Raw genomic sequence first — 27606 nt, forward strand, 5'->3', positions numbered from 1 at the left:
GGGAAGCCTCTTCCCCATTTTCTCGAGCGATTTACTTGAATCCAAAACATTCGTGCCAGTGTAGCTACTGGCACAATCAGGGCTTAATTGGAGACAAAGTTCAGTCCTGGAACATATGAAATCAAAAAATAAAATGCCCTTGAGCTCCTGCCCTTTCACTTTCAGTCTTTTGTGGCAAGAAAGCAGGCTGCAAACACACCCTCAAAATCCCCTTTCCAGAGACTAAACTAAATACAGGTTGGCCACGTAACCAAAACAAGGACCAAAACAAGATAAGAGCAGGCCTGAAGGAATTTCCCTGCCTTCCAATGGCTACTAATATAGGAACATCTTGTGCCCCATTCCCTCCAGACATGTCCATTCACACCTTTAAATTCAAAGCTATGTGTACCCCTTTCAAAGGCTTGTCTCCCAATGCAAACAACCTAGGAAAAAACCTGGAAGAATGGGGAGGACCACCTCCCCAATTTTCCCACCCCCTTCACATCCCTAATCTCTACACACCCAGGAAAACAACTGCCACACCTGATCTATTTACATGCCTCTGCAGCTGATACTCTCCTCAAGAGGGGAGAGGAGGTGAACTTTATATCAAACAAGGTGACTGTACTATGCCTCGGGTAATAGAAGGGATAAAGAACCTTTTTTACTCCCCTCTTTCCAGTCTGAGTAGGTCAGGGGTGCCCTCCTAAGCACTCAGGCAGCCTTACGTTCCTCCTAACACCAGACATCCAAAGCAATTGCTTACAAGGGAAGCAGAGATAGCATCCAGCTTTCCTGCTCCTCCCTGGAGACCAAAGTAGCTTGCTTTTCTCTGTCAACCTCCAACTCATACACACAGGTAGTGCGACACCAAAAGGCCCGGACACATGACAGGAAAATTCCCTGTAGGTCTTGCAGAAATACACAGAAGACCCCAACATCCATGTCTGGCAACAATCTTGCTTGAGGAAAAGCAAGTGGGGCAAAGCAAAATGGACCCTCATCATCTGCTTAGAACAACACACAAACGGTTGTTAGGCGTGTGCTACAGAAAGTATAGGCTGGGATAAGAAGCTCTGTGGTACTCCAGAAGTAGTCAAACTACAGCTGCCATCACTCCTAACCACTAGCCGTGCCGGTTTGGGCTGATGGGAGTTGGAAGTCCAACAAGATCTGGAGAGCAAAAGGTTCTCCCATCTTTAGTGTATAGGGCTGCGATCGAATCCCTTTCAAATTGCTTCACAATTTAAAGTGCTGTGAAAGCGCCATATGAAGAAGAACTCATGTATTGCTGTGGCTCTGGGAAACCTATGTTCAAGTCCCAACTCAAGTCATGAGCCTAACAACTGGCCTTAGGCATCTAACAACTGTGCATGTATGTTTAAATTAATAATTTTTAAACGTTAAAATTGAAAGAGTGATATCCCACATTAATCATACTCAGTGTAGACTCACCGAGGTCAGTAGACAAGAAACGCAAGTTGGATACCATTCAGTGACTTTGCACCAATCACTGTTAGATCCAGAAAAGCTTCGTCCAATGAAGGAGTTTCTTCTTACAGCTTCTCTGGCTTTAACCCACTATTTGTCAGCCTAGCTAGCCTATCCCACACAGTTGCTGAGAGATAAAAATGGAATAAATCCACAGATATTGCTTTGAACCTCTTGAGGGAGCAAAATATACACATCACTGGTGGGAGCAAGGCCCACAGATCATTTTTGTACTGTGTGAAAAGGTAGAGATTTTGGTTTATTCTCAAAAGTTTCTGCATGTTATTCTCATGTTGTTTCCCATGAATGTGATGTGGAATGCAACTGTGCTAATTATAACACCAAGATTAACCTAATGGCGCTAAAAATAAGCTAAAAATAAAAAAGGACTGCTATGGAAATAGTTGATCGTGTATCCTGTGCCCTCATTCTGGTTAATCCCATTATACTCACTCCTCTTTAGAAGCCATTCAACACAGGTGTGCGTGTTTTCAAAAACACAGTGGCCTTCAAATGCGTTATTTGTCAACAATCCAAGAGTGCTGAACCAAAATTACGCCTACATTTGGAAATTAATTTTCCATTTCAGAAAATGCCAGATCCAGAAATTCTAAAGAAGCCCCAAATCTTGCTCATCTTGAATTTCAGCAGTCACAATGTCTGAAATCCTACAAATGCCAATTGTTTTCCATCTAATGCTGGTCCTTTACAAATCAGTTGTAATTTCTAGAATTTCTTTTGTCCATTAAATAATCAAATGTGCAAGGAAGTTACTGTTTTGGATCCTTGAGCTCAGAGGGAAAATTCTACATGCAACATTTTGAAGTCACTCTTTAAAATGAGCAGAGCATAATTTCTAGTGAACCCCTTGATCAGCTTTCATCAGGTTATAGATGGTAACCAAATGGTATATAGCAAAAGGGCTCAGATTCATACAGCAAGGTCAGTTATAGTCCTGGTAGGAGACCAAGCCTTCCTGTTAATATCTCACAAGCTCAGTTGCTTAGACACCTAATCTGCAAATGTCTGCCTTGGAATGGGTTGGATTCAAGCCTGCAAGGAATGAAAAAATACTCAAGAAGGGTGGGAAACACGTTGAATCATATAGTTCATGCAGTAGAAATAAAGGACAAAACAGTATCTCCTAGGAGGAAGCCACAGCGCCTTGTGAACAAGACTAGAATAATTAATATTTCACCCGACATTGAACCATTTCTATTGTCCTTTTACATGATTAATAACTAAATACCAGCAGACCTCCACAGGAGTTTCCAACAGATGATGGGGGGGGGGGACACCAAAAATTGGGACCATATTGGAACTCCAGTTAACACAGCCCACTACCAAATGTGTTTTCTATTAAAGGGAACAAATGGCTCACAGTATGGTAGTGATCATGTGACACAATTTCCCCCATAAGGATAGGTGTTACGGCTTCCTGAATTTCCAAAATACCACACTCTAAGAGATACAAGAAATACTAATATTGCTTCATTCTGATATCCCCAAGCCACACGGAGGACACACGATTTGGCCTAGTGCATTCCTGAGTACAGTTGCATTTTCCTTCCAGCTGTCACGCTCATGTTAATGTTTGCTATAAAGTACCACTCCACTGCTGCTAAGAACGAGTGGCTGCATCCAGTGATGTGTGGCTCAGGCACTGCTTGCTCCACATGGTTCTTTTCTTTGGACAGTCGGGCAACTCTGGGAAGATCTATTTGCAGAATTTATGAAGAAAGCCCTTTGGATGCTAAGCATAGCCACAAATCTCTACATATGTGCGCTTCAACGTGTTTCCACAATCTAGCTCGCTCAGAGTTACATTGTTCTTAAACATGCAGTTTACAAGGCTTGGTTAATCTTACGTTAAAGCAAAGAAACAAAGATTCCCAAGGTGATGATTTCTTCAGCCATGCCTGCATGATTGCCAACAGTGGGACAGCAGTGTGCACATAGCCCTGTCTGTAGCATGTGACTTGTCTCACTCACTAGGGCCACATGAACTGTAGGTATATTTCTGCAGTGCACTTGCTCTCCTTTCTGTGATTACTCTAGTCTGGACTGTACTCAGGTGGCAGAGGTTAGGTGAAAGGTCCTATCTGGACTGGATTAGGTGGATTCTAGAAATCTTCTACCTCCAATTCGATACCGGTAGAGACGTTGGGCAGCTTCTTCACCACTACATTGCAGCGGAAGCGGCATTGGCAAAATTCTCTTTTGTTTGCAGCCTTGAAAAGGCACAGGAATCCTATTCCAAATGGAATTTGGCACCCACAGCAGTAGATTGGGATTAGTATATGCGACTTGGGAGTCCAACACTATCTGGAAGGCCGCCGATTCTACACCTCTATCTAAACAACAATCTTCCCAAAGCAAGGCCTACAAACATCAACTGAAGGTTATGATCACTTTCCTAAAACTTTTTCTCTGTTGCAAATGTCTCATTTTCAGCCCAAACCTAACCTCCCCCCTTTCCCCATTTTTAAGCTTTACACAAATCGTTGGGGAGAAATTGCATATTCCATCAAAAGAAACACCAGATTCTTCCTGGAGGCGCATTACCATTACAGAGGCTGATATCTCTGTTCTGCCGTAATGGAGCAGCTCAAGATCTTGGCTTTTGAGTCTAAGCAGATTCCAAAATGTCACCTATTCCTCTACACCAGGCATGTCCAAAGTCCTTTTCGGAGGCCTAATTCGGCCCCTGTGGCAGTTTAATCCGGCCCCCATGGCAGTTTATCCTCGGGGTCAAATCCTTTAAAAATCTCAATAACTTCAATCCTAAAAAAATCTCAACAATTTAGGGGTAAAATTGTTTTTTAAAAAGCTCAACTTTAATCTTAAAAAAGGTTCAACAACTTCGGTCAGCCCTCACGTATGTTCACTTCACTCAAATCTGGCCCTCTTTGAAAATGTTTGGGAACCCTTGCTTTACACGTTCTTTCTCAAGAAAATATGTAGCCTATAAGCCAATTTTTCTAGTCGTCAACAGTTTAGAAAGGGTCAGCTAGAGGAACACTGCACATTTCCTAAGAGAGTAATATTACCTAGAATATACTACAGGGACATGCTGTTCCCTCAGATCTGCTTTCTACTTCTCCAGGCATCAAGGGAACAAAGTTGTTTGCTTTGGGGGGGGGGGGAAACATGTGCGCCACTCACTTGCCAAAACCAGTGTTTTTGTCCCATTATCATACACCCAAGCCATGGAGTGTTATGTCGTTTTCACAAAGTCTTCCTACTAGAAGCTTTGATCCTGTATTATGATTTTCCAGGGGCCTCTTGTTTACCAGATACCTGTATTCTGAATCTGTAAACACAGGGTTTTCCCCCCTCTCTTCACGTGCAATCACCTCTACTGTGCTCAATGGAGCTCACCAGAATCCATATAAGAAAGGGTGAATATAGAGCATTATTCATGACATTTCTTTTCCACCTTTATTCCAAGGAGAAGGTGAAGGCACACATGATTCCCTCTTATTTCTTTCTCACAAAAGGTCTATGAAACAGGTTAGACTTGAGTTAATGGGTGGAGTTGCCAGTTCAGTGGAACTTCCCCTTTCTTCCTCCTTCCTCCCTTTCTTCTCCCTGCACCTGCTAAATCTAATCTGTGAGGTTCCTCCAACACTCCACAGAGGATTTGAGGAGGTTGCAAAGAACATTCCAGGAGAGGAGAGGGGGAAAAGTTCTGTTGCACAAGTGGAAATCCTTGCAACAAAGGAACAAGTGCAAAAAACAAATAAATAAGTTACTTTTGTGCAGTTTAGAATAAGCAGAGTATAGGCACACTGCAAATAACTCCGCAAGTGAGTCAAGCCACATACCAAGCATTCATACACAAAAGGAAAAAACCCCAACTCTCTGACAATCTAATCAGGAGAATTTTCTGTTCCATTGTCAAATATGATAACTCTTAAAAGTCTGCATTTCCCACTAGATTCTGCTTAGGCAGCAACCTTCTTCCCAAGCATTAAGGTGATTTTAATTTAGATGATTTTATTTAGGCTTGCTGCTGTTTTCAGAGCATCTGGTTTAATCTGCTGCTGATTATCAGGATTTTTTGGGCTATTTTTATGTTGGTCTATACACTGTTTTAAAGGCTTGATTAGTCTGTACTTGCAGGCTGCTGCAATTTGTGTTTTATGTCCTATTACTCGAGTTGTGTTTTTATTTTTGTATACCACCTAGAGAAAAATATCCTGTAAGGCAGCTGTGGAAAAAATGTATTCTTACCTAAGTAGTACTTTTTTGCTTTAACACCTAAATGTTGCGTAAATTTCTGTACCACATACCTGCTGTAAAATAAATATCCATTGCCTTACAATGAACTTTTTTCCTCACGTATTTATTACTGCCCAATGCAATTAGAACATGCAGGGCAAAGAGCATCATATGATAAGAGTTGATTGTATGATGTCCCAGAAGCTAAAAATTAATTTGAATTGTTTAAAGAAATAAATGTTGATTGCAAGAGACTAAAGAAGAAGAAGTTACTTCCATCTAGGTGTGACTAGATGAATGAACTCGGGTATAGATAACAACTACATATAACCTTACAGATTTTAACACATGTTAAAGGTAAAACTGGATACTTTGAGAAGGAAGGGTTTCACTTTCTTTTCATCAGTAGTAGAATAAGAGAATGCAATCCTAAACTCACTTACTGGGGACCAGGCCCCATTTGAACACAGTAGGACTTAGCTCAGAGTAAGCATGTATAGGATTGCACTATTAATAAACAATGTAATTCATCAACTCTGCACTGTACAGAGGTTATATTACATTTCTTACATTTTCTGTTAATTTATTTATATATAAAAAAGCTTGGAAACATCAAACATGTAGCTGGAACTCCTTTCTTGAAGGAGTGCAGCAGAGTTGGTTTGAAATCTTCATACAATTCTGTAACTCATTCTGTTTTCTGGGAACCCAATAACCTATTTTTGTCAGGAGATTTCGGTTTGTGGAGCGATTCATGGAATGCCACTACATATTTTTCTGTAACATTTCCCAAAAAATTGTTTTGCATGCCTCTTTGTACTGCAGCACAAGATCTAGAAGCCAGTGTGGTGCAGTGGTTAAGAGTGTCAGACCAGGGAGACCCTGGTTCAAGCTCCCTCTCAGCCATGAAACTCTCTAACCTTGAGCCTGTTATTCTTGCTCAGCTTAGTCTACCTCACTGAGATGCTGTGAGGATAAAATGGAGAAAACAACCAAATACACCATCCGGATGTCACTGGGGGAAAGGCAGGCTAAAATGGATCCACAATAAACAGGTTTTTAGACTTCAAAAATGGTGGGTGCCAAATAACTTTTGACTGTTGGAACAAGCCATGAAGCCAAAAATGTTGTATTGTGGAATCAGATGGGAATATTTTGATCCTAAGAGTTTGAAAAGAAAATGCTATGGGAACACAGATATTGCAAGCACACAAAAGACCCAATACTATAGCATGAAGGAAGTTATGAAACTTCCCAAAGCTTTTCAGAGACTTGGTGCAGGACTGCACTTTTGACCTTCTAAGGCATAGGATCAAAGCCAATAATGAAACGCAGAAGTAAACAGGTGAAGCTTTTCACGGCAGGAAAATGTTAGCTGCTAAATTTCTGCATTTCAGACCTATCATTAGCAGTACAGAAGCCAGGCCAGTTCAAAATGGTGGGAACCTTAGCTTTGAGGGAAGCACTATGCATCTGAGAAGGCTGCCAGTAACGCTGAACAGGATACAAGGCTGTTGCAGAATCTCTTAAGGGACATATTTGTCAATTTCAGTAGCAGCACTAATGCTGCCTAAACATGATCAGATTATACCTCCCTGCCCTCAAAGAGTATATGTTTGTTGCTTGGCACTGGATGCAGAGTATCTAATATACTGTAGAAGCAGAACAATAGGCCCTCTGCCATAGCCAAATTACCATTGTATAAACCACATCAGACCTCCAAGATTGTGAAGGTAGCTCAGTCCCACGGAGGGAAAAAAGAATCCTGCTCCAAAGACAACAAAACCCAGATTGAATCAAGTGTCAGCGCACACCCTGTATCAGCAAGGGGGGTGGGGGTGGAACCCTCAGATGATATAACAAGCCTTTATAAATAATATCTCTCCAAAGCAGTTCTGGTTTCCTCCATTTCCTTCCCCAGGCTGACTCAAAATAGCTCCTATTAAAAGCTTCTCCCTTTGTAAAGCACAGTTATGGCACTGTTTCTTCACACCCACAACTATTATTTAGTGGTTTGACCGCACTGACTATAAATGACACACTATGGATAGGTCTGGGGAAATGGGTGCTGCTGGCAGAATACTTAAGCGTCATAGGAAATGTCCTCCCCACCCCCACCCCCATAACAGAAAATGGAATGGAGTTTAGTATCTATGCAGTTCTACTTCACAATCTGCCTACCACACATGTTAGGGCAAGTTTGTACATGCATGTTCATCATTCAGTGACCTGCAGCACCAGCAGGTAATTTGCTTATGTGAAACAGCCCCATGAGACCTAACACCCAGAAAGAGATTTCATATCACCCAACATCCACTCCTAATGAGGGCAGTTTAGTGAACGACCATAGGTTAGTGCAGTATTGAGCAGCGTATAGAGACGCCCCAACAGAATGAGTGACAGGAGGCTTGGGCTTAAACATTTTAGCCCTTAGCTGGGATGCTGATGTAGACTGCACCTCCAGGTTCCTCCTAGCTGAGTGATCACAAGACTGGAACCTTTGAAACAAGGGTGGAGTTGGAGGGAGGGAGATTAAGTGTTAGAAATATCAGTGTTTTCTGCTGTTGCTCATTCTGTGGAATGCCCTTCCCTCTGCCCTCAGTTGCTTCAGACATTTTGTAAAGACTTCCTTTTATCCAGGTTTTGCCTGATCCGTAAAACTGGACACTGATTTATGTCTACAAATAAATCTCTGTTTTATTGGCTTTTATATGTTTCTATTTTGTTTTATTGGTTTAGGCTGTATTTTGTTTTAATGGATATTGGTTTCATATTGTACATAATGATCTAGTTGAGATTCCTGCATTGAAGAGGGTTGGTCTAGATGGCCCTTGGTCATCTATAATTCTACACCGCTTAGTGATTTTTTTTTTTTAAAAAAAAGATCAAGTGGTTTAGAAATTCCTTTTAAATAATAGGAGATCATGAAAAGCAAGGTTGAAATGGATAACCAACAAAAAAAAGGGGCTGATGGTAGTTTTATTATGATGTGTCCTTTTCGTTTTTATGCTATGGCCCTTGGCTCTTAAGTTTTTGAAAGTTGCCTAGAGACTCTTTTTTACTGAGCAACTAATAAGTAAAATAATAAAAACCTGGTAGAAGTTTCCAATACACAGTTCAAATTCTACGGTCAAAATGTATCATGAAAATTAAATTGTGCAGCTTTGCTTCACTGCGAATGGCTCCTTTTTCTTGTGACAGAAGTGGGAATGTTGGCGGAAATAAAGTGAAGAGCTGAACAAAAGGAGCATCAGACAGTGAAGTTGAAGAACAAAAGTGGGTGGGCAGAAAGAAGAGATCCTGGACATCTGCAGAAATAAAAATATTTATGTTCCTCCTGTTGCACACACCTAAATATATGAATCTCAATGTGCTGTTGATTGTGGTTGTAGGAGACATGGGAAGGGGAAGGGGTGCCACACACCCCTTTGTTAAGAGTAGCATAATATGAGGGTTGATTTTCAGACATGACGTTCACTGCATAGCTTTGGTTAAGCAGCTATGCCAGTGGGATGAACCTGACAAAATTACTGCAAGTTGAGGACAGGGGATGGGGGCTAACTTATGACCTGCTTTGACATGGAACAGAAATTAAATAGTACTATTAGTAACAGGCACTAATAAGGTTTGGATCTAAACTGAGTCATGCTTGGAATAACCAATTGCTTGACTCAGTACGGTACATGATTCAGTACAGATTCACCCCATATGACAGTCTACCCACAGAAACAAATTAATTATTTTCAAAGTGTTGAGAATATAGAAAATTATTTCTCAAGATTAGCCCCAATATCTGTATCATACAAAGCAGTGTCTGTTGCTCAAGGTCTTCATAACACGACAATTACTGGTATCCTGTTGTATATAAAACATTATAAGTACAGTATAGGCTAATGCTTCACGTAGTGATTAGCTTGATATATACTGAAGTTTTTGCTCTCCTAAAAACACTTCAGGTTTTTCAGACTTATCACTGAATGCAGCTTTGGAAATGGCTGCTCCAAGGATTTGAGTCAATCCTTGTTCTTCGGATACACCATTTCTGAGATACCACCTACTTCTGTCTATGCATCCATCCATCCATCCGATCTGCCTTAAAAAGGAAGGAATTCTGCATCAAGTTTCAAGAGCCAAACAAAACCCACTCAGCCTACCTAACCTTTCTAAATCCAAGATTTCAAAAGGAAAAAAGAATGCTTGGGTGCATGGACATGAAGTGGCGCAAATATTTCCATGAACCTGGCAATTCCGGTGCAGAAATGCTCAGAAGTGAGAAGATAGGCACTTACGAAACAATGGTAGCAAACAAGCATGTTCACTCTTTGGGTTACCAATATGCAATGTACTCCCTTAATTTGATCCAGCTTTTTTTTATATGCCACTACCTGGTAGCATCACCATACTTGGTTTCCGCCCCCGTCCCCCGGTCATTTAAAAAGTTTTTTGTACATAGTCTGCACCATTCTCTCAAAGCTGCACTTTAGTTGCAATTGTTATCTCATTTCCCTAACACGGTATTAAAATTTTAAATGGGTGTCTGCACAGAAAGATACCAAACTTTATGGATATCATGGCAACCAGCATACCATATAATTTTGAATTATCACCTGCATGCTATTATCAGAATTCACACATCTTTGTGAACAGCTGTAAATTTACAGCTGTATTGTGTTCACAAACATTCATGATTTTATTTATCAGAACAGCTATGTGCATATTCTTTGCTTGGGTTATCTTCCTGCTATGTAGGAAAGAATGAGATAGTTAAGGAACGTAAGTTGTTTATGTTCTAAAGCACTCCTGATAGGTTGGCAAAATATGCTCTTATTACCTCATCTTCTCTTCGCCAGAACTTCCCAAGTGGTTTCCACCTGGTGATGCTCATGGGTCTATGGAGCAATGCAATGTGCAACAAACAAGTCACTCCATCAGAATCCCTTACCTGAACGAACCTAAAGGTGAGCTGGAAACCTAGACCCAGCGGTTGGTTCAGGTGATATCTCCGAGACCTGGCTAGTTCACAGATTCCTGGGCACTGACATTTATATGCAGTACCTGCCACTGATCCAGTATCTTAAGAAAAGAATACGTAAAGCCCTGCACTGAAGAAATGCAGCAGCCTCAGCTCTAATAATGCAAAAAAAAGTAAACATGCACAATTCCTGAATGGATAGAATACATTCTTGTTGCAGAATGTGGTTATTCAGCTCATAGATGTGGGGCTTACATTCCCTACATATTAATAGCTTGTTATAAATCTATAATTCTTTCCCTGTAACTAAACTGTTGGCTCATTGCCCCCTTTACCTTGCCACAGGCAATGACACAAACCCAAGTTATGAAAAAAAGAGAAAAACTGAATTGTCAACAGTTTCAATATCAGATTTGAATGCAAGAGCATGCACACTTATAGTCACAGTAAGAGAATGCACAAGTTTTAGGGGACTGAAGGTAACTACTGTTCTTATTGGAAAAAACCATTAAACATGCCACAAATCCATTAAACACTAACATACCATCATTTCAAGGATGTCTTTACTTTGTTCTTGAAAAAATTTCTGGAATTGCAGCACTGCAAACTCTTGATTTTATTTTAAGTTCCTTGAGTCTTGGCAGGGCTCATTCTACCCCAAAACTCGTTCCCCAGGCCTGGAGAAGTTTTTGAAGCACCCAATGGAATGTGCATAACCCCATGGAAATCATGCAACCCTAAGCACAAAATAACCTAAGCCACAAAGCAGTAGCACACTAGCCCGAAATATTATCTTATTTCTAAAATCCACTTTCTCCATATAGTATAGCTTTCCAACCACATTTTCTAAGCTTCTCTTGAGTGGAATTAACTAGGCCTGAAGCTGCTTGAGATTCGGACAAGTCAATTTCAACACTCCATTTACTTGCCTGCACATACTTCTAATCAGGAATTGGGATGGGAAGGGAGTCTTATTCCTTTCTATAATGTTTGTAGTGTTTGTAGTGTACACTCATCAAGCTGCCGCTGCTGTATCAGAGTTACTGCCTTTGTAGCAACAGGGGAAACAACTCTTGTTTGTTGGGAAACAACGACAGCACAGATTTCAAGGCAGGCAAAGCAATCACGTGGCTAAAGAACCAGACTGTCATCCTGAAACTTGTGGGCAAGTTTCCTTTCCACACTGGAGAACCTTCAGTCCACCTTCAGTCCAACAGACTTTAAACAGAACCTAATCCAAGGCTGACATTCAGCCCATCTTAAAAACAACTCGCAGTAGTAGACAGCAATGTGGGATGGTGCTGTCTTGCCAGAAGGGAGAAGGGCAAGGCTGGTACAGTGCAAAGATGCCAGTAGGAGCACTGGTTTGGCAAGAAATCCATTTCTTGCTCCCTTGGGCCAAATGGTTAAGGAGGTGTAGTAATGTATAAATCCTTCCACCCATTCATGCACCCAACTTTCAGGATTATAATGCCACCAGTTTTCCCAGATCCCACTACCTTCATGGAAAACACAGCTAAGACTTCAGGTCTGTAACATAAACAGATCCTCCAGGATTTCATCAAGCAATGACAGAAAAGGGCTTTTCTTTCTTTTGCATCTCCTGAGCATTCCTCTGAAACCACTTGTTCCAGCATTTACAATTTTTTAAGGTGCCACCAGACATAAATGCAAATGAGGACGTTCGACCGATATAATGGCCAGTGACTCAAGTTATCTTTCCTTGCCCCTCACCTCATGCTTCAGTGGGCTCTTGTAACTTAACCTCAAGGTGCTGCTTGTACATTTTGCTCCTCTAAAAATTGTAGAATCAATTTAAAAACAATTACTGTATATTCTGGCGTATAAGACTACTTTTTAATCCAGGAAAATCTTCTCAAAAGTCGGGGGTCGTCTTATACGCCGGGTGGAGAATCTGCGGTCGAGTATATCTCAAACTCTATATTTTAACTGGAAAAGTTGGGGGTCATCTTATACGCCCAGTCGTCTTATACGCCGGAAAATACGATAAATAATATTTCAGGGAGGAGGGAGGAAATGAGTTAGTGGCGTTACCAGTGTCTACAAACAAATTAGTGTTACACACAGCCAGTTTCTGCTGTAACAAAACTGGTTTCCAAAAAACCAGACGGGGAACAAAATAAGATTGTATATTTTAAAAAGTGCTTTGTCCACGCCCATAGCAGGCTTACCACACAGATTATGTACTTTTGTATGCACGCTTCCTTTACAAAAGGAGATTCACCATTTAGAAGTGCTCTGATTCACCTCCAAAATGAAACATTCATCACAGCTAGTCAAATACGTGAGGATAAAAATGGTTTGCTCCTGCATTATCAATCATTTATACAGCAGTATTTCATTTTCAAAGTGTTTTACAATAATTATTTTGCTTATCAACTCAACAAACGTCTGAACAAGGTCACAACAATTCCCTTTCGCACGTGGGGGCTTGGGGCTGAGAGGCAGCCAGTCCCCAAGGTTATCCAGAATGTATAAGGCTGACTAGACGTGAATCTAGATTTCCCAGAACACATTTCAACTCTCTGGCAGCAGAGGGTGCTGACAACTCATACCTAAAGCTACCACTTTCATCAAAGTGAAGAGGCTTTACTGTGTATCAGGTGGGCACAGCTATTCCAACATATAAATGACAACATCACACATAGATTCCCCCAAAGTGCACACTATACAGAGAATTAAGGAAGAATTTACAGAGGGGTGAATTCCTTAAGTGAGGGTACAACTTGAGAAAATAGATGTTGCCAAAGAGGAACGGTTATTAAGGGAGACAAAAACTTGTACACAGTCAAGTCCTAGAACGTCAAACTAAAGAACCTGAAACTAAACACACATTCTAGTTTTTAAAAGTGCACTATGTACGCAGAATGTACTATGGAAACCAATAAATATGCCTACATTTATTCTGAATATGGTACGAGAAAATCAAAGCCCTTAGGTTCTTCTACATGCAAAACTTTAAAATAGTCACACATCACTCCCAAATTTAAGCTATAATTTGCAAGATCCAAATTGCTGGGTAAAATTCAGGGTCTTTTCTTTCTAAAAGAAAGAAAGTACACTGCTACAAGTCTATTAAGAGCTGAACATAACAGAAGAAAAAGATTTGCGTCTAGCACTTAGTCTTACAACTTATCAATAAGAAGTATCAAAAATAGATGTGTGCAGATTTTACCATACACTTAGGAATATGACATAAATGAATGTGAAATACTCGATCTAGTTTTCCTCGGTTTATTTACAAAATGAGTCAGGGAGGTTAAGGTCAGGATTGTTCTGTTTGGTATTCACACACACAGTGGCACCAACAGTGAATTATGCCTGGGTCCAAATGGAACTTCAGCTGAAAGATGGGATATAAATATTTTAAATACATGCACACGTTTCAAAAACGTGCAGGTTGTGGGTGGAGAGACTATTAAAACACATCTCACAGATTTGACTCACAACTTAAACGAAGCTGCACACACTTTGGAAAAGTGCAGAAAGAAAGCACTGGGGAAATATTTGGCCCCAGAATTTATAAAAAGTGCCGCCAATGGACATAGTCTCAGCTTGTTTACTGAAGTGAGCAGGCCCACTTGAAGCAACCTTGCAGAATTTCAAGGGGTGGGAGAGAGAGAGAGAGAGAGATTAGCAAGTGAGTTAGAATGCTAATAGAAAAAAGCACCATCTGGCTTCCAGCCAGAAACCAGTGAAGCCAGTTGGGTGTAAAACAGAAAGGGGTGGATGGGATGGATATGGTACACAGCCCAAAGCTAGCTGCCCATGTAACAGAGGCATCTAGGAAAAGCAAATAGGGCTATGAACAATACTGAATCCAAGCTAGTAGAGCAGATGTGAAAAGCCAACGATGGTTCACAAACCCCATCTAAAGCAAGCCATGGTTAAGATTAACCTCCGTGCAGACATAATGCTATACAGTGGTTAACGCAAGGAAGAGGGATGTTAGCAAAGCCTATGATTTCTGTGCCGATGTTTTTAAAAGCCACACCTGCCAGACCAGAAGGGGTTAAAATAAAATTTAAACACCAAACCAGACAAGCACCCACTTGCAGACAAAGGGGGAAGAAACTGAGTCAGGGACCTAATAGTGGACAATTTGAAAATTACAGGGTATGTCAATAATGGAGATAACAGGGGGATTCAAAAAGGAAATAATCTCCACAAGGGCCGGGGGGGGGGGATAGAGAAAGAAGCAAAAAGGAGCAACCGCCTGCAACAAAGCCATTAGATTCAGGACTTTTATCTTTGCCAATGTTAAGTCTGCAGACAGTTGCAGACTTAAAGACGCTACAGATAGAGAGCAATGAAAACCTGAAGGTGAAGCAATCCTTTTGTTTGCCTTGGAGCCCAGAAGGAGATTTCTCCACCAGCATTAAAACACACTGTCTGGTTCTCAGGTGACTGATTTAGCTACTTCTACTTTTAGCTGCACCAGAAGGCTGTCCATTAAATTCTGTTGGCAGAAACGGGTTGAGAAAAGGGACACAAGCCACAGAACCCTGCCACCGTCCTCTCCCCCAAACACCCCAACACCTCACTACCTGCTGCCTATTTCCTCGTGCTCTTCAGGTGTTGAGCCAATCACTATCCTGCTAGCGGCCCACTGATATCGTTGTAAGTATCCAACATGTAAAAACACAGAACTCATTTCAAGTGAAGGCAAAAGTTACTCCTCGAGCAAAATGCCACCAACCCAAAAGCAGCACTTTGCTTCGGTGATATAGCTGTGGGAACCTACAGTGAACCCAGACTGCTTTCTCAATAGCTGAGCATGACTAGAATAGGGCGCAAAGTATTGCTCTGAAACATTAGGGCAACGTTGGATGCCAGTGTTCAAGAGTAGGACGGAGGAGGTTATTCATTGAAAGCAAAATGGAAGGTAAGTCTGAGAAGACCAGCCATCTCCAAACCTGCTCTGAGGTTTTACAGTTAGAAGTTCTTGAGGCTGAAAGTCCAGGTTTAAATTCTCTAAAGCTCCTTCACAAACACAGAACAGTGCAAGAACCACATAACAGGATCCTCTGCTGTTGCAAGGGAGGATGTTTGTGTATATCACAGCCATATATATATATGGATGGGGCCACCTGCATGGAACTTTCCCTAATCTAACCCTTGCTAAAAGGGAGCTCGCAGGTGGGAAAGATCAAAGAGACCGGACCCAGTTCTGTGACTGCAATATTTACATGGAAACATGGAATCATACCTCAGGGAACTGCTCCTATTTTACTGTGTTCGCTTCCTCCCTCCCCCTCACACACACACATGTAATGGAGGGACGGCGTATAACGAAACCAAAAACGGGCAAAACTAATTTTAAAAGCACCCCAAGTTCAATGCTGCTGACATAACACAAAAGAGAATAAAGAACACACACTGGGGATTTTTTAGCTCTTGTTGTGAAGGGCAAAGGAAATAAAACAAGAGGAGTTTAAGAAAGTAAATAATACAGGACGTGAGGTTCCTGAATGGTGGCATGCTCAGCTTTGTAGCTCTCTAGCTGTACTAGGATGGCAGAAGCTCCAGATCGCCACTACCACAAGCACTGTCCTAAGCCTGCCGCTGTCTTCGCTATGCTGCGAAAACCTCTCCCCACATTGCATATTTCAGTCTTCCTGCCCTGTCTCCAACCCACTGACAGGAAACTGAAACACAGCATACAGCAACTTGGCTCGTAATAGGGATCTATAAATTGCAATGCACTCTGACTATGTGTTTCTTAAATGCACGAAATAGCGGACAGTTTTCTTCCCCACCCCACCCCTCCCAAGGAGGTGTCCAATTTTAACAAGGCTACTATGTTCCTCATGATAAATCTAAATTCTACACCATTAAGACTCCTTCCTTTGGGGCGATAAAGACACTGACAAAGGGCATCATTTAGGCATACCTGCAAAAAGCTAAATTTGTGACTATTCCCCCCAGTAGCTTTTAGGAATACATTGTGAAGTCGAAATCTCAGAAGTATCCTGTGCCAGTTATCACAGTTTAGCAGTCTTATGCCGCTAAAGTATCTTGGGAACAGTAGTATGTTAAGGGGGCTGAGAGTTGTTCAGACTCCTTGCAGAGGTACAATTGCAGAAGGAACCATGACTGCTAAGGTGGCGCAAGAGTGCTTTAAATATATGGTGTGGCATGGATGTGACTTCTGTAAACATTAATATCAGTTCTTTGCAACTTGGGTACTTCCTCCTTTCCTGTGATGTTCCTTTTTTTTATGAGCAACGGCGTTACAATACCCCTTCTCTCAATCCGTGGCCCGTAGGCACCTATTCATTTATTACAGTTATCAGTACCCATTCAGCATGCAAGGTTGCTCATTAGTAAGAAAGATTCATTAATAACACTAGCAATATTTTCAAAAAATCTAACAATTCATCAGGATTCTTCCTACAGAGCAAAAGAGCTTTAGCTGGGGAACACACACACACACACACACACACACAGAGAGAGAGAGAGAGAGAGAGAGATACAGTCCAGCTACCTCTTTCCCAAATCCTCTTTAGGCATTCAAAACAATGCATAAGGGTGAAAACTGTGTGACCTGGGGGCAGAGTCTAAAAGGTCAGATAGAGAGGCCTGGAGAACTCGAAGTTCTCCATGCCTGGGTTTCCCATGGAGATTCTGGCTGCATTCAACTGTGCATGCCCAGAAGCCTCCCTTTGTACAAGGGTCCCAACCACAGGTAGAGTGTATCCAGATTCAACTGAAAATTGTTTAGAGCCCCCTTCGCACTGAACACATGAAGGTTGGCATGTGCAGTGTTGCAGCAGGATGAAACTCTCTCTCTCTCTCTCTCTCTCTCTCACACACACACACACACACACTCCACTTTAAGCCCACCCCTGTACATCTGAATGCATAAAGAGGGCTCTCGAATCCTTCCCACTGTGGTAGATGGCCCTTTGCAGGCAAGAAAATAAAGCCCAGCTTCTCCCATTTGATTTTGTGTCTATGCATCTGTTGCTCCCTCCCCTCTGTTTTCTTTCAGGACTTGACCTCCTTTGCATTTCCACAGACCTATCAGAATTTCCCGGTGCTTTTTTCCCCCCTTTCTAAAATCCCCTTCCCCTCACAAAACTATTGGTGCCTCAAAAGCATACAGCTGTGTGCACTTTTAGCATTATCGTTAATTGAAATTGCAAGCTCAGCTCAAGACAACAACAACGGGCCCAGCCCCCAGCTCTTTGCAGAAGGAAGTAAACATACACAGGAAACCCACAAAGAACAGGCTTGCGATGTCAGGGGACAAGGCAGGACACCAAAACAAAAACTACAAAGCGCTGCTGTGACAGAGGGACACTGGTGCGCACACAGAACCTTTTGATTTTGTGGAAGCACGTTAACTTCTGCTGTTCCAGCCAGAGAGTCGTGGCTGTGTCTTTAGCCAGGATGCTAAGCTGGAGATGCCCCTGCTGCGGGTGGCGTGGGGGGGGGACCCGTTTCAGACCGAGGGTTGGGCTCCAATCTGAGCACCTTACCAGAGGGCCACAGGCAAGTGGTGGAGAGGGCCTGAGGCAAAAGTGAGCAAGGCAGCAAAGGTGAATTTTACCTTTGTACAGAAAGCTAATTTCTACACACACTCATACAGCCCCCTCTCTATTCTCCACCCAGGCAAGCAAGATACAGAGTACGAGGGCAGGCAAAAGACATGCAGAGGTTGGTGTGGAGAAGCTTTGGCCCTGCAGATGGGGCTTAACTCCCATCACCTCAGACCATCACCTAGGTTTGCTGGGGCTGATGTAGTTGTAGTTCAGCAACATCTGCAGGGCAAAAGGGTTTCCCACACCTGTTCAAGGAGTTGATGAGGCAGAATTTGTGAAGGGTGTGGCCTAGGGAGAGGTCCAAGAGCTAGACAGAGAGGTGGTTGGGTCCCATTGGAGCCCCAGGCCTGAGGTCACCACCCCTGCCCTCTTCATCATCAGTGGATTCGGAAGGCAGTCTGAGTAAGTCTCCCCTTCCCATGCAAGAGGTTTTCCCTTCCACAGGACCATATCAGCGAGCCTGGGAACAGAGATTCAACCAGCCTCCCTACACCCATCCTCCCAATCCTGAAGATATGTTTATAAATAGGAAGCCTGGGTACAATGATAGCATCCTGAAAGCAATGCCATAACCCGATCTGCGTGTGAACTAAGTCCCTGTTGTCTCAGTAGTATTTATATTACTCTAACTCCTGTTACAAAGGAGATGAGTCATAGAGTAGAGCTAGCCAAGCAACAAAACTGCATGGCTTGCTGAAAAACTTCGGCTCAAGGATAAGCGGGCTGCATCCTGAAGCACATTACAAGAGCACCACTCCAGAGGAGCAATGGCTAGCCAGATTTAAAAGCCATTGGACAATGCCATTTCCCTTCAATAGGCAGAGATTATGACAGGCCCGATAGGCAGAGAAAAAGAGGAGGAGGCCAACACACACACACACACACACACACACACACCTCTTTAGTTAACATGTAGTGTCTGAGAAATCCGATACCCTAGCAACCTCATGTATGGACACTGACCCAATCAGATTTCAGTTTGCAAAGAGAAGAGAAACAGTATTTCTTCTGCATACAGATGAGCTGCAAAAATGGGTCACTTCTTTGCATTTTAGGGAGGGTAAGAGAGGTACTTCTTCTTTCCAGATCTTTGCATGGATGTGTGTGTGTGTGTGTGCGCGCGTGCATGCGTTGTTTTGTTGTTTTGAAAAAAGCACTCACCTGGTGCAATGTGGCATTTCCAGGCTGCCAAGGCAAACCAGAGGAAAGCTGAAGGGTTTAACATTTAGGCACACTGATAAAAGTTTGCATTTTCAGGAAGCCAGTTTATCAGTAACTTACCGGTTCTTTTCTAGTTCGTTGTGCGTAGATCTGGAAGATAAACCAAGAAGAAAAGGATTAGCCACTTTATAACTTCAAGAGCCAAGTCCCCTAAATTGTGAGCAGTTTTTGTTTCTTAGTTACAATGGATCAGAGCAGCACATTCAACCACCCACACAAAGAATTACCGTATTTTCCCATTTATAAGACATGGGGTGTTTTGTTTTGTTTTGTTTTACAAAAAATAGGTTTAAAATTGGGGCTTGTCTTATACACGGGTAGTGCTCAGGGATGTTTTCTTAATTTGGAGCCCCCCAAAATAGGGGGCGTCTTATACATGGGGGTGTTTTATAGACAGAAAAATGTGGTACTTACAGACCCTACAATTGAAATATTTGGAGCTCTAGATCTTACTATACCGATGGTTTTCAAGGCTTGGGATTTTCATTCAGCTACATCTACTTGCTCATTGTTTCAGTCACCACAGATGTATGAATCAGCGTGGCCCACATAATTTTAGAGTTATGATACAGCTTACACAGGTTAGTTATCCCAAGATGAAAACAGAGATCAGGGAGAAAACCCTGAGTAGTCACAAGGATCCTCAGATCATATTGCAATGTAGTTGAAGCAAAATTCCAAGTATGATTGATACTTGGCCAATAAAATTATTCCTATTCCTATTGCTATTTCAGCTCCAATTGATCATATGTTCACTTCTTCCCATAAACAAATCAGAAGTTGAAACAGTGGAAGAGGGTTCAAACTCAGGATAAGTCATCCTGAACAAGCCAGTTTACGGAAATTTTAATTATTTTGAGCAATTTGCAAGTTTCCAAGGCCCTTTGAATTAATGAGACTGCAAACTTTGTTTTTTATTGGCCTACATCATGGATAACATAATGGAAGCAGGAGACAATGAATGTTTGGATCCCATCAAACTTTATACTGTATTATTTAAAGTGCTAACCGTAACAAACAATATCCTATGACTTTTTAAAAAATGACATAAAAGAATTTGAGAGTAGCATGTATATTTTATGATAGACTAACTTAAAATAAGAGGTTAGTGGCTTAGAAAAAGAATAGAAAGACATATCCATTTGTTTGCCAATTGACATCACACTTGGTTGAAGGCCAACTATTTCCTTTTAATATATTAAAAATATTTATAACTCACCCTTCATTTACAGATACTTGGCCAGAGTGCAAAACTTTAAAAACCACCATACAACAAGCACCAAAACCCTCAAAACAAATAGAGGGAGATAAAAATAACAAAGCAGGCTAATAAGCAACTAAACCTTAATATGCCTAGGCAAATAATAGATTTTGACCTGGTGAAAAAATATTGTCTCACTTCTAAGGGGAGGATATTCCACAAACAGGGTGCCACCACAGAGAAGGCTCTCTTCTGCATCACCCATACCACATTTCCCCCATTGATAGGACATGTTGAAGACACTCCTTCGATCTTAAGAAAGGGGCAAGCTGATTTAGGGAGAGGCACTCCTTTAAACTATCAACATCTAAGATCGATCCTTGCAGAGAATCCTAATGACAATAGAACTGACTTCAAAACTACAGTACTGTAGTTCAAAACTCAATGGCGATTCCTCTATTACCAGTAAATCAGAAGCTTCTTAAGAAATAAGGGTAGGGGAAGTGGTGAACAGGGCCAACTTTTACTGGGCAAGTAGAATACACAAAGATTAATCTGAATTACTCACACCTCCAACCTGGAACTGAATGAATGGCTACATGCATAAGCCACTAACTGTAATATTGTCAGGAATTTAGAAGCTGGTTCTAAGAAGCGGTCTCCTATCTTCTGATGGACAGACGCCTGGCTCCTTTCCCCCTGTGCAAATTATTACAAAGCCTAGAGCAGAATGCACAAGTGTAAAAAGGTCAACCAGCAACATTCAATGAACTTTTTTTTAGCCTAAAGATGTATGAACATTTGGAGTAAAATCAAATGTAAAAACAATGGGACCCTATTGTCACATGCTATGCAGAAACTTAAGGGATGTGGGTAGTGCTGTGGTGTAAACCACTGAGCCTAGGGCTTGCTGATCGGAAGGTCAGCGGTTCGAATCCCCATGACGGGGTGAGCTCCCGTTGCTTGGTCCCTGCTCCTGCCAACATAGCAGTTCGAAAGCACGAAGTGCAAGTAGATAAATAGGTACTGCTCCGGCGGGAAGGTAAACGGCGTTTCCATACACTCCTCTGGTTTGCCAGAAGAAGCTTAGTCATGCTGGCCACATGACCTGGAAGCTGTACGCACTGTGCACTGTGTTAAAATACATGCATTTCAACTATTAAATAAGAATGAAAGAGGGGTGGGAGACACTAAAGTTCTCCCATGTCCCAAGAAATAAAAATGAAATTCCTTTGAACTGTATTTCAAGCAGCAGCATCTAAAGGTACAGAAATAAAATCTGACACTGTTGCGAACTTAATGCATTCGGAGTAATCTGTGTGTAAATTACTGTGTGTAAATCCAGTGTGCTGTTAGTTTTATTTACTGTTATGTTCCTGCAGGAGATGTCTCCCTCTTCCTGGAGACTCCATTAATGGCTCCAAACCCAAAGATATGCAAGGGATTGAATTCCAACATTATAATCAAGCCAGTCATGAAGGTTGGCGCTGAAAGAACAAAGTTCGGCCCACCGCTGGGAACAAAATTAAAACAGCAGGCTCTCCCTATTTCTTCTCACACAGGAGACTCTTTATTACTTATCTTCCTTCTATCAGACACCAAAGCTGAGGAGGGTTGCCATTTTTCCTTGAAACTGGAAAGTTTATTATGTGATTTATAACCATATTGGCATAAAGTAGTATGAATTTTCCCAGACAAGGAAAGGGGTGGGGTGGAGGGGGGGGGGCTATGCCGCTTCTAAATATATCCTGTCAGACTATTACGATGAACAATCCTTAAAATAGAAAGCATTTTGAAATACATCTAGTGTTCTCCTTGGTAACTTGAGGTATAATCAAAATTCTCTCCTCAGAAATCTTTGCCATTTCTTCCATAGCTTCCTCGTAGTAAGTACACTCATAATTGCCTCTAAACTAAAAATTATAATCATTCAATGGAGTAACATCCTGACTTTGTTAGATCGTATACGCTCATGTGTTAAGTATTGCCCACGAATGTGACTAAACTGTGCGGTTGCATAACCATAGCTCAGTGGTTATGCTAGACAGAATTTGGCTAACAGTGCACTCCTCTAAGTGTCTTTTTAGAAGTAAGCCCCACTCTCTTGAAGGGGTTTACTCCCTGGTAAGTGCATGTGAACAGCAGTCTGAATCCTAGTTAGCGTTTCGTTTTTTGAGCAGATTTTTATTCCTCATAGATGTCCACATGGCCACCAGATTAATTCCATTTTTATTTTGGTAAAGGTAGAGAAAAGAGCCTCGATACTGTATACAGCATTTACAGAATTTCTGTGAGGCTGAAGGGATGATGATGTTTGCCCAAATGACCATTTTTGTACAGGACATCACAGTTTTTCAAAGTACCAACCTTATTACATATACACATAACCCTAGCCAGAAGTGGAGCTAAAATCTGATGAGGAAAAGGGATTAGCTACAGAACAGCACAAACGGTTCCAATTCTTATTATTCTTGTTTACCAGATTTGACTCAACTGCACACGGTTGTGTTTCCAGACTGGGGCCTTATATCACAAATGGGTCATTCAGATACAATCTCTCTGTGTGAGTATTTGGCTTCCACACACCCTAGTTTTCTCAATCCTGCGTATTCATCGTTTTTCCACCCATGTGGGTTTGTTGCCCCACCTCTCCATCACATACTGCACAAACTTCTTCTATTCAGGACACCTTTTCATAAACAATTCTCTGGAAGTGCACAAGAGCAAATGTTGCAAGCCTTTGTTATCTTGTTTCACAATAAGCAAAAATAGAGACTTGTAGTTTTGGTGGGTTTTTTGTGGGGGAAGGTGAACATTTCCATTTGTTTGTTTCTAATTTTTAGTACCAAGGTTTTGCACAAGAGGGATAAAGATTTTTTATCTAATATTAAAGCCTAGAAAGTGTGGGGCAAAAGGTAAATGTGGAGGAGCCCATAGTCTCAAAGGTACATACCACACACACACACACACACACACACTAGAGAGATCTTGAAAAACAGCCTCTCCTAATCAGGTTGCTGAAATTCAAATGTGCCTTCAGCATGTTGCAGTTGGTGGAAATAAGCCCACTCCTATCATCTGAGCTACCAGGAAGAAAACGGTTAGATTGCACACAACTGGGAAGCAGATGGAAGTATAGGGGTGTTGTGTTAGAAGCCACCCACCCAAATCACATACCCCAAAATGCTAACAAGCTTCCATACCAGCTGTAATTGCAGATGTCTTAATGGGCTGCTTTTACTTATCGGATTTTCTATAGTAAGGGGAGATCCATATTTATTATTATTATTATTAGTAGTAGTAGTAGTAGTAGTAGTACTACTACTTCTGAAGCATGGACCAGTATTTTAATGGCAATGATGTCATGTGGAGACTACAAAAAGAACAAAAACGAAAACCAAGCCTTGCCTACATGAGCAGCACCAATTCCACAATAAACTCCTATCTGGAAGCACTCTTAAGTCACAGTTCAGCATAATGCTTAGAACCCCCTCAGTAAAGCAAGCTTTATTCCACCATTGTATATTCGCTGAATTTTGTGGCACTGCTCTACACTCTGCTGCCTCCATTTCATAAGGCTATTATGTGGCTCTTCAATGCTGACCCCTTACTTTAGAACACAGGTGGGCAATGTGGGCCCCACAATAATCCCCCCTGCCAGCTGTCTGAGAACAAACTGGTAGGTTTCTGTCATCCATGCCATGGCTTCCCCTAAAAGAATCATGGGAACTGTAGTTTACCGCTCACTGAGCTACAATTCCCAGCACCCTTAACAACCTAAAGTTCCCATGATTCTTTGTGAGAAGTTATGAGCTTTAAATGTACAGCATGGGTGTCTGTCTGTCTGTCTCTCCCCCCCCCCCTCTCTCACACACACATACCGAAATCAGAAAGAAATAATTTCATTTGAAATTAGAAATTCAGAGGACTGGTACCAATTCAAACCTGATGTAGCCATGGGGAAAACTGAAGCAGATCAATCTTTATTCTGGATTAGCCAGTCCAGAAGGCATGTCCCTGGCTCTGCCAATCATTAATTCTAGCTCTGTCACTGGCATGGGCAAATGCACACACAGACATGGATCAATTACCTCCCTGCTCCCCCCCCCCCCCCGAACACACACTAAGGAATCCTCCTCTTGACAGAAAATAGGCTGCCCAGCATTTGCAATTCCTTACTCCAAAGTATCAGGCAGTGCAAAGTTAATTAGCGCAAGACTTTAAGGTAATAGTTGAACAGCCACAAACAGATCTCTTGGGTAAGCCACTCCCCTCCAGCCTGACATAGTCCTAATAGTTGGGTGTAGGCTTAAAATGCTTCATCTTGGAGAAAGGCCCAGTGAATGGTCTGGAAACACCCAATATTGCAGAGTTACCAAAACTAAGCAGACGAGTAACCTGAAGGTCACAGGGCATATTATTATTATTTTAATGAAAAGTAATTTTTACTATCCCCCCAATAATATTTGTAAAAATTATGGCCATGAGCCATCGTAGCACAGGTACAGCATAGCCTGGGAGAGAAAGGAAAGGAAGAAGGAAGATTCCTGGGTGAGATCCCCTTCTGCATAAGGAGTGGTACGACTGTGGCATGAGCATTTCTTCTTCTTTTAACTTCAAACAGAGTCATGTGGATCCAAAGGTGCCCTTCCACTCAAAGCAAGATCAGATCCTACTTAGCAGAACATTTCACAATGAATTGAAATCCAGAGGAGTTCTTCCATTTGCACAAGATAACCTTCTCTCTTTCCCAACTGGATTATGTATCTTGAACTGTGTATAGTTTTAAGCCTCTTTACGCATGCCCAAAACACAATCCAATACAGAGATGGGGAACTTCTGGCTTCTCGTTGTTTCTGGACTACAATTCCCATCATTACATTGGCAAGTAAGCTGTTTGAAATCTCCCAAACCCTGCTGCAAAACAAGCTTTGCAACAGAGAAATATTTACTATGCACTGGAGAGCTTCATGTACCCAGTGTGCAGGCATGCCGTTGCATAATGCCTTTGCAGCTGCAGGTACTTTGTGCAGCAAGGTCTCCCCTAGTGCTCTGCACAACCGTTTGCAGAATGGCACTAGGGAGCAAACCTATTCTACCCGCCCTTCTTTGTAACCTAACCTACCATCGTCTTTTTTCCCCAAAGTGGATATTACAAAGGAGGAATGTACTTTCACATTTCTAAAAAAAAATTCATACATCAAAGCAACTAAAGATCTTTTCACATCAAGGCAGCATGCAGAAACATATGAGCAAAGGAACAATTAGGCTGTTTCTCTCCCTTCTCCCCATATAAACCCGTGTTGCTGTTGCAAAATCCAAGACATAGAATAGAGTCAACAGCCTTCTTGGCACATTCATACTGATGAACTTAAGAAGCATAGGGAAGGGGGCATAATTCACAGTTCTGCTGCTATACTAGACTTGTTGAAATAAATAGGAATTCAAGAGAAGTCATGTTTTGGAACAACACATCCTGGAAGGTTATTTAAATGTACAGACCTGACCTAACCTGGTGAATAGAAGGCATACAAAACATTGGCCCAGTTCACACGTCACATTAAACCATAATCTGATAACAAGATCTGGTTTAATGTGCATGAGTAGTGTACTCCAGTCCAAATAACTTAATTGTGCAACAAAGAGTAGTGTACTATTGAACACTGCTCAAAAGTTCCTGTGGTGTTCCTTAGAAGGCTGGATTGTCGTGTTGCCTGGACTTGAGCTCATAGTTTCATTCATATGGTTTCATATGATGTGCTATCTAGGCCAATGACTATAATACACCCACTAGAATATGAGGGCGAGTTTGCAAAATGGCAATTGCGATGCTTTGAGCAAGGCTACTAACCCAGACCTTTGCTACTAGTAAGTTATTGAAATATTAAGCAACGTCAAGTCCTCAGCACAACCAAGATAATGTAAAATAATACATCTACTTAACCTAGTTTCTTTATTTAAATAAAATATGTTGTTCCAGGGAATGGAAAAACGACCTTTAGAAATACAGCCTCATGAATACCCAAAGTTAACCCCTACAGAGGCATAGAAAGTAACACTTGGAGGAGCAGCAAACAATCCTGGAAATTTATTGTAAGTCACAAGATTCTTTCTACACATATTTAAATTCACTGGAGTGTCATTACATGTGTTTTATATTTAAAATGTTACATCCATGGGCACTGCCTGTGTCTTTATTTTTATAACTATACACTACTAAGATGGCACAGCCACTCTAGACATAATAATTATACAAATATACTTGGGAAACAATTCATATGGCCATTTTTTACACATATAAGAGTCACCATCTGATGACTATGCAACACTTCCAATGGTATAATAAAACAGAGACCATGTTATCAAGGGGTACATATAAAAGACCTCTGCACTACACAAAGTTACCAGGATGCTATCTAGTCATGACTTTCCCATGTCAAAAGTGGCCATTTAAAATCAAGTCTATGTGTGAAAATAATCCAGCCTCTGTTTTTCCATGTTCACCTTTTCAATTAGAACAAATAAATGTGAATTGAAATAAAAAGTGACACAATACTGTAAATTACTTGCAGTTTGATCAATTTCACTGCCCATCTCAAACAATGTTTCTTCATTTGGTTTCTGGTTGCCGAGACCTTTGGGATTGGTTGGATGTGTCAACTGATTTTAAATATCTGCACTGATGAATTTATATTTCTTTAAGATTTGTTTTATTATTCGATTTATTATTCTGCCTTTCTTCCATGGTGGAACTTGGGTTCCTAAGGTGATTGGTCTCCCATCAAAGCAAAGACCTGGCTTAAGACCAGCAAGACTGTAGCATCATATGCCTTCGGATCACACCCTGGGAGGAATGATATTAAGCTAAAATTCAGAATGGCAGAGGAAGCAATTGGGCAGGTTTGAGCTTGAACTATGTTTTAACTTGAGGCGTAGGTCAAGTCACA

At 41.5% G+C, this 27606-nt stretch overlaps 1 protein-coding gene across 3 annotated transcripts in view; it reads right to left on the minus strand.

Moving 5' to 3' along the window:
• Positions 1–27606, minus strand: part of MXI1 (MAX interactor 1, dimerization protein) — an 83900-nt gene that overhangs the window by 18467 nt on the left and 37827 nt on the right. For all 3 annotated transcript variants that reach the window (XM_033149710.1, XM_033149709.1, XM_033149711.1), the window contains exon 3: positions 19519–19548. In XM_033149710.1, the coding sequence (XP_033005601.1) occupies positions 19519–19548 (30 nt within the window). The remainder of the gene's footprint in view (positions 1–19518; positions 19549–27606) is intronic.

Source organism: Lacerta agilis, chromosome 5, assembly GCF_009819535.1.
Source record: "Lacerta agilis isolate rLacAgi1 chromosome 5, rLacAgi1.pri, whole genome shotgun sequence".
Lineage (NCBI taxonomy): Eukaryota > Metazoa > Chordata > Lepidosauria > Squamata > Lacertidae > Lacerta > Lacerta agilis.